The sequence below is a fragment of the Chanodichthys erythropterus genome, chromosome 22 (assembly GCF_024489055.1).
Source record: "Chanodichthys erythropterus isolate Z2021 chromosome 22, ASM2448905v1, whole genome shotgun sequence".
Classification (NCBI taxonomy): domain Eukaryota; kingdom Metazoa; phylum Chordata; class Actinopteri; order Cypriniformes; family Xenocyprididae; genus Chanodichthys; species Chanodichthys erythropterus.
Window position 1 is genome coordinate 31,244,529 of NC_090242.1, and position 8,388 is coordinate 31,252,916.

Here is an 8,388-nt window from a genome sequence, read left to right on the forward strand (position 1 = left end):
CCTTTAGGGGTACAATGGCTTGTCACTGGGGCTGTACCCTCAAGGGTACAGTTTTTGTACCCTTAGCATAGGGTACAAATTTGTACCCTTGTGATTTGTACCTTAAGAGACCAGTTTTGTACCTGTGGTGACAATTTTGTACCTTTATTTAACAGTACAAAAATTTACCCTTCAAAAAGGGGACAAAATTGGCAAAATGTTTCTTTTCTCCGTGTGTTTAAGATTTTAATTCAAAATGCCTGATCTGTTGCATGAAAGTACTGTTGTTAAAATAACTTAATAATGAACGAACAACCACTTTCAGTCAGTGATGGGATTAGATTTTATTATTTATGGTATAAACTCTATCACCAGACTGCTCTTATCTGATGTCTTATTTGCATAAATGTATATGTTTTTGTAAATACAGTTACAAAGTGTTTAACATAATCTTAACATAAACTTAACATAGAGACCAAGAGCAACTGCCCAACTAAAGGAAGCACTGATCACCATAATGGCAACCACATATTTTCAATCAAACCTCTGTTAATTCTCAAAAAGAACTTAACTGTTAATAATAATAATTATTATTATTATAATATCAAAATCTGTAGAAATACATTAGGGGTCAATCACCTTCAGAGTCAGTCACATGCTCTGTTTAATCTACTTAACATTTGTCTACTTGTTTTAGACTTATCATGCATGCGGTTTTTATTTTAATTAACACTCTCAGAAAATAAAGTACATAATTGTACCTTAACGGGTACAATGGCTTGTCACTGGGGCTGTACCCTCAAGGGTACACTTTTGTACCCTTATGATTTGTACCTTAAGAGACCAGTTTTGTACCTTTGGTGACAATTTTGTACCTTTATTTAACAAAATTTTTACAAAATTGGCTTTGACAGCGTACAATCGTTGACTATAATGAGATGTATATATTTTACACACACACGCTGAATTAAAATCAGAATTTATTAAATCCTTTTCATTTTCACATTTTACAACATTTCATTTGAAACACATTTTTAAACATTCCATAAGAGTCCATCTTGCTGGGTGTTAAAAATTAACACTGAAGCAGTGTTAAAGTTAATGAGATAATTGATTGACGATTGAGTGATGATTGACAATTAGTGGAGACACCTGATGATAATAAGCAGAATCACTGAAGGAACAACAAGAGAAAAAGAGAGAGACACAACAACTAACTGACTTCCAGCTATTAAACATTATTACACTTATTATTAACCAGTTTGATTTGATTTCTGTCATACATCAACAAAAGTTCTTACTGAGAATTAACAGATGTTTAGATGTTAATGTTTTAATGAAAGTTTAGTTTGAAGTCACCATGATGGTGAAAAGCATTTCCTTTAGTTGGGCTCTTGACTCTATTAACATTAATTTATCTCTGGCTGTTTCAACTTTGTGTTTGTAAAGTACATTTGTTATGGCCAGAGAAACTATGATCAGCTGAATTGTCCTGTAATTTTCGTAGATTGTTCATGCTTTTATTTTTCTGTTGTTTTGTTGTGACATTAGCTTGTTTTGTGATGTTCAGAGTTGATCTGTTTGTCAGTATTTTGTATTTATTTATCGTCACCGTTCTTGAGAATCAGATGCTGATTCTTGATGTCTGTGTGTGTTTAAACACTGAAGCTTCAATTCACAATCTATTATTTAAAAAAAAAAAGTCATACTGCTGTTGGATCTCAAGCTGTAAAATCACAGGACTACAATCATTAATACTAAAGCTACACATCAAACACAGGCTCAGAGATTTAGACTCTAAACAACATCAGGCCATCACATGATGATTATATCATCATCAAAGTATATTGTTACCAGATCCTATTTTCTCTGACCATAACAAATGTGCTTTACAAACACAAAGTTGGAGCAGCCAGAGAAAAATTAATAATAAAAGGTAAAGAGTCAAGAGCCCAACTAAAGCAAACGCTGCCCTCTTTCATGGTGACTTGAAATGAAACATTCCATAAAACATTAATTAAATCCTTTTTTCTCTCTTTCCTTCAGTGATTCTGCTTATTATCATCAGGTGTCTCCACTAATTGTCAATCATCACTCAATCATCAATCAATTATCTCATTAACTTTAGCACTGCTCCAGTGTTCATTTTTAACACCCGGTAAGATGGACAGCCTCTGCTAAGCCATTTTTTTTTTTTTTGTAAAAGTTGTTGTTTGAAGATTTTAATGATATATCATTAAAATCTTTAAACAACAACTTTATATATCATTAAAATCTTTAATGATATATATCATTTATATATCATTAAAGTCTTTAAAAAACAACTTTTACAAAAAAAAAAAAAGGCTTAGCAGAGGCTGTCTCTTGATATTGTACCTTAATCTTTAAAAGAAACGGTACATATATGTACCTTTTAATGCTTGGGAACATATATGTATACAAACATGTACCTTGAGGTCCAATAATAAGCCCTATGGGGTACGTTAGTGTAGATTGTACCTTGGGGGACAGAAATGGACTCCTACTGTACCCCTATTTCTGACAGTGTACAGTGTGTCTGATTGTAGGATGTGAAGAGCTGCTGGATTCAGTGCAGCAGGAAGTAGGAGAGCAGAGAACAGCAGAGGAACAGGAAGCTCTGGGAGACACTCTGAGCACCGTTACACAGGTTCCCCTCACAACATGAGATTCTCGCAACACCAGGAACCGATGCTGTGGCATCACACATGGATTTAGAGGCACAGCCTTTTCCCACCGCTGACTGGCCTCCAGAAGTCTCTGATGAGAAGAAAGTGAACAAAGGTTGATTCAGTATAAGCTTGACTTTGGTATATGATCGGTGTTATATGTATAAACCTAAGTGAGTTTAAAAGATAATGGGCCCCATCATACACCCAGTGCAATGCGGCGCCAGGCTATTATTTTCTTGTCCTGCACCACGTTGTTTAAATAGCAAATGAATTTGCACCCATTTGTGTGCCCATAGGCGTGCTTGTCTGAAAACGAGGTGTGTTTAGTCACATTGTTGGCGTGTTACTATTTTGAGACAACTGAAAACAACTGCGCCTTTGACCAACTGAAACCTGGTCTAAAGTTAATGGCACAATATTTTTTTTGTTATTTAAAAAGCACGTTAGTAATACGCGCCTATATGCGGGTGCACAAGGCGTGTACACTCTGCTTATTACACAAACAGAGTAGCAGCACGCGCACTTTAACCTCGCACATGAGCAGATCCGTTTCCGCAGCGTTCAGTTTCTGCTTGCAAATTCCGCCATGTAAATAGCGAATCCAACATGGCGCGAGCGCAACTGGCTTTTAAAGGGAATGGGAGATGACACTCTGATTGGTTTATTGCACGTTATGCCCAAAACACACCCGTTACTTATTAAGAGAATAGAGACAACCCTTTTAGACCATGTGCCGGGTGCACAGACCATTTTTCCTGTTGTTAAACTAGCAAAAGTGGATTCAGACACGCCCTAAGTGCACTTGCGCCATGCGCTTTAGACCATGAGCTTAGATTAAAATAGGGCCCAATGACTTTAATCTTCTTCCTTTTTCAGTTTCTCACCTGTTGCTTTAATACAGTGGTCTTCGTTACCTGAACAGCTCACTGTTTTTGAGCAGCTCTTCCCATCGCAATAGTAACATTTCTTTCCATTGGGGTTGGGATCTACAGAGGGAAAACAAGTATTTTATTTTATTTTCTGTACAAATAAAACTCCTTTAGAGGCTCGTTTCAATCAGTTCATGACAGACAAGATGCACCTTGTTTTATTTTCTGATTGAATGTTATTTGTAAATAAAATGAGTGTTGACTTTAAAGAAGATCGAAGGTAATTTGCACATGATTATTGAAGTACAATACCTGGAGCATCTTGGAGGTTACACTGGTCTGAGTTACAGCAGGAAATAGTCACCTTTATAATGCCGAAGTTCATGGACCCACTTAGACAGGCAGGAACACAATCTTTAATTTTCACTTTTACACTATTGTCACCTAAAACAATAATAATAGAGGAAACACCAGTTCAGCTGCACAATATTTTGATGGAAAATGTATTTATAAATATTAATTTATGAAATTTTGCATTTTTCTCATTTTAAACAATTTTTTAAATATAAAATCATAACAATCTGAGGGAAAACAAATGTAAATATCAGACATAAATGTACAATATTCTGTGATTGAAATTGTACATTTTGCCAGAAAAACAAGAAGCTGTTCTGGCAATAATAGCAGCATCTCCAATCAGTCAAAACAGTCAATTTCAATCATATTGGACTTACCAAATTGTGCCACAGTTGTTAAACTCATGCACTGAGAAGATCCACTAGGACATGTTTTTAACTTCTGATCTGCACAAGAACCTGTCAGACTCATACACTCATAACATCTGAGAGAGTGTCCTTTAGTAATAAAACAGAGAAAAAGGCATCAGTGATCTATTATTATTCTCAGTAACATCACAAACATTATTTGTCTTTGTACCTGCAGTGAAAAGAATGAAGAGAAGAAAAACTGAAATTTGCAGATCCATCTTTGAACAGGAGGAGAATGAAATAAAGTGTCTGTTTCTTTATATCTTATCAAAAGGGGAGGGTCTTTATGAGAAAATTAAAGTTTAACAGAAGTAGACATTTATTGAAACAGAACCTTCAGCTTAGTTTACTTGCCAGTTAATGATAAATGAAGGTTTAATAAGGAAACTATAAAGAATGAATACTGTACATCATCTTAAACCAACCTTCTAAAAGTGATAGTTGTCCAAAAAATCTTTTATTCACCCTCATGTCATTCAAAAGCAGTATGAAATTCTTTCTTCTTTTAAACACAAAAGAAGGTTTTTTGAAAAATGTGTCTGTGTGTTTTTGTGTACAGGTTTTGGTATATTTGTGAGGACCAAATGTGTTAAAAAAAAGACTTATAAATTGACCAAAACATGTTTTTATTTATTTATTTTATTTTATTTTATTTAAGTCTAGTGTTTTGCACATTTCTGTGAAGTTCATGCTTAGTGGTAGGGCTTGGGTTATAGGCCATAGAAAATATAATTAATTAACCAGAAATAAATCAATAGACAAACTGACATAAAGGAAGTGTTGTGATGGTTCCTTTTTTATTGCTACTTGTTTTGCATGAGAAAAAAATCCTTTTGACAGTTGAATGTTTTCAGCTCTATATTCCCACGTAGAAGGCGTCATTCTTGTGACCTTGTGCAATGTTCCCTAAAACTTTTCTAAAGGTGACGAAAATTCTGAACCTTTACAGATCATTCGGGACGTTCCTAAAACATCCTCTTTTGGCAATGAAAGTGCTGCAGTTCAAGGTTCCTTATATGACTTTAGGGGGATGTTCCATTTTGGTTATTTCATGGTCACATAAGAGTGTTACAAAGAGGATATTTGGGATGTTAAAAGAACGTTCCCACATGGTACTTTGTTGGTCATTTAATAACGTTCCCAAAATGACTTTAGGGGGACGTTCTATTATGGGTATTTTATTGTCTTGCAAGAACATTACAAAGAGGACATTTGGGAAGTTAACAGAACGTCCTATAGCAGGGGTGTCCAAACTCGGTCCTGGAGGGCCACTGTCCTGCAGAGTTTAGCTCCAACTAACCACAACTCACCTGCCTGGAAGTTTCCAGTATGCCTAAAAACCTTGATTAGCTGCTTCAGGTGTGTTTAATTGGGGTTGGAGCTAAACTCTCCAGGACAGTGGCCCTCCAGGAGCAGGATTGGACACCCCTGTCCTATAGTAATAGTCCCCTAAACATTCCAAGAACGTCCTGAATGTTCCCTGAAGGTCTGCCAAATAATGTCCCCCAACCCTTAAAAGAACTCCACATTGTGACCGTCTCGTTACATACTGGGAACGTTACTAGACAATGTTCTTAACACCAGTGGGGACGTTTTGATAACATTCTGGGAAAGTAAAATTTCTAGCGGGGAATGTTAGTCAGTCATACACAGTAGAGCCAATTGAAAAACTCGTCATCTAAACTGTTTTATGTATTCATTTTAGAAGAGAAAGCTTCCAAATTCAAGAGAACATTCAGTAAGCTACGGAATGTTATCTATTTCTGATGCAAAAAAATGTGTTCATGCAATCATGATGTCTAGACTAGATTACTGTAATGCATTACTAGCTGCTTGTCCTGCATCCTCAACAAACAAGCTACAATTAGTACAAAATGCAGCTGCTAGTTCTTACTAGGTCAAGAAAATATGATCACAACACCTCTACACTGGTTACCTATTAAGTTCTGTATTGATTATAAAGTATTGCTACTGATCCATAAGGCTCTAAATGGTTTAGCTCCTGTGTACTTAACCGATCTTCTATTGCCGTACAATCCTTCAAGCTCTTTAAGATCACAAAACTCTGGACTTCTGGTACACCCAGGTGAAAAAGAATTCTATTAAAAATATACTTTAATAACAATATCTGCATCTTTGGCATTACAAAGGTCAGTGTTACAGCAGAAAACAGAGATGCCTGAAGTTTTGATGGTATATAGACAGGAATTTGATGGAACACAACTTTTAATCTTCTGTTCAGTAGTATTGTCTCCTAAAAAACATGAATGATACAAGATTGATGACTGCGTGAATTTATTTAAAACAAAAAGAGTTTGTCTTTCTAATCACAGTGGCAAAACATAAGAAAAGACAAAATTTGCCATATCAAATTATCACTTAAGGCTGAAAGCCACTTGTGAAAATGCTTGAAATTGAGTAAATTGAATACATTTTAAACATTTTTCATTACACATTATTTTATTTACATAAAAATCTGAGAGAAAAAGTATCAGAAATCTGTATAGAAAATTCTATGCTTGCAATCATAAAATCTCATTCATTTTAATATATTCTATATATATATATTCCCACTGCTGGACTTACCAGTTGTTGATACTACTGTAACTCATGCACTTGGAAGATCCACTGTTCAAGAGGAGTGTGTCATGTCTTGCTGTCTGGAATTAAAAGAAAACTCATAGGAAAGTTTTTTATGCCAACTTTTAGACTTATTGTGCATTTTTTAAATTTTTATTTGTATCAAATATCATTCTGATGACTTTTTTCTTAACATGATGATTTTGAGGGAAATGAGCCATGATTTGGCATTATTTTAATTATTTAAAAAATATATATTTTTAAACACAGAGATCTATATAAAAACAGAAACAGGAAGTAGCATTAAATTGGCTTGATTGAGAATCTTCAGGAAAATTCAAGGCAGGAGTGATGTTTCCCAGCATTCTTTGTTTTAATGTTTTTATGTTCTGTTTTCACATGTTCTTATATATCACAGTTTATCACATTATTTATAGTTCCAAAAATCTTCCACATTGTTAGCAGTTTCTCTTTAGTCTGATTCTCTTTTATTGGCTCCTTGAAACTTTGCTTATATCCAAAAATATTAATGATAACCTTATTACTATTATTATTGATTACCTACAGCTCTATTATCCAAACTGATACATAAACATAAGGATTAAAACATTAGACTGACAGTTATTCCTCAACTGGCTGTTTGATGCAGCCAAAAGTATGTGGAAACCTCCTTCTCGTTAACGATTGGTATTTGGTATTTGGTTTTCATTGGGATTTGGTAATCCCAGTGAAAGCAATTCATAATGTTACATCATACAGACTTTTGAGGAAGAACTTGACTGACTGACCAAACCCCGACCTGAAACTCAGTGACGTCAGTTCTATAATATGGGAAAACCTTAAAAGAGCGGAAGCTGTTATAACAACAAAGATCCTATTCTAACAAAACTCCCTATTAACACTCATGGTTTTGAGCATTTAAAGTCAACATGAAATCAAAATGAACAATTCTTATTTTTTTAATGGAATACTGCTATATATATATATATATATATATATATATATATATATATATATATATATATATATATATATATATATATAATTGATTTATCCCTGCATGCCATTATTATTATTATTATTATTATTGTTGTTATTAATTTATTTATTTTTATTATTTATTTATTTTATTTTATTTTTAAAAAATCATGTTCCCCTGTAATCTTCAATTAAAATATCTTCCCCTCCTGGCATGTTTACTGACGTGGGGGCGGGGCAACCTGTCACTCACAGGAGATCCACCAGTAGCAAACCACAACCAACCAATTAATCCAGTAGCCCCTCTCTGCAGAACATCCAGGGGACAAAGTTGGATCCAGATCCAACTCCTCCCACTTTAATATCCCTAAACCTACCGTCTCCGTCCCCTGGATGTCGGCTACTGAATTAATTCCCCATGGACAAAATCAATTCCTATCCTACATTTGTTCTTGTTTCAGAAGCTGTTTCACTAAGATATACATCACTCAGGGCCGGTCCATGGCGTAGGCGGCTGCTTAGGTT

General features: G+C 34.8%; 1 protein-coding gene across 2 annotated transcripts; it reads right to left on the reverse strand.

Moving 5' to 3' along the window:
• Positions 1 to 2,117: 2,117 nt before the first annotated feature.
• LOC137012733 (ly6/PLAUR domain-containing protein 8-like) lies at positions 2,118 to 4,554 on the reverse strand. 2 transcript variants are annotated; one of them, XM_067376149.1, is made up of 5 exons: positions 4,475 to 4,554; positions 4,273 to 4,392; positions 3,851 to 3,982; positions 3,584 to 3,655; positions 2,118 to 2,757 (listed from the first exon to the last, which is right to left on the reverse strand). In XM_067376149.1, the coding sequence occupies exons 1-5, from the start codon at positions 4,521 to 4,523 to the stop codon at positions 2,567 to 2,569; spliced, it is 564 nt and encodes a 187-aa protein (XP_067232250.1). In that variant the 5' UTR covers positions 4,524 to 4,554; the 3' UTR covers positions 2,118 to 2,566. The 2 variants fall into 2 exon arrangements, with proteins under 2 accessions (XP_067232250.1, XP_067232249.1); XM_067376148.1 differs by having other exon boundaries at positions 2,120 to 2,757; positions 3,554 to 3,655.
• Positions 4,555 to 8,388: the final 3,834 nt, after the last annotated feature.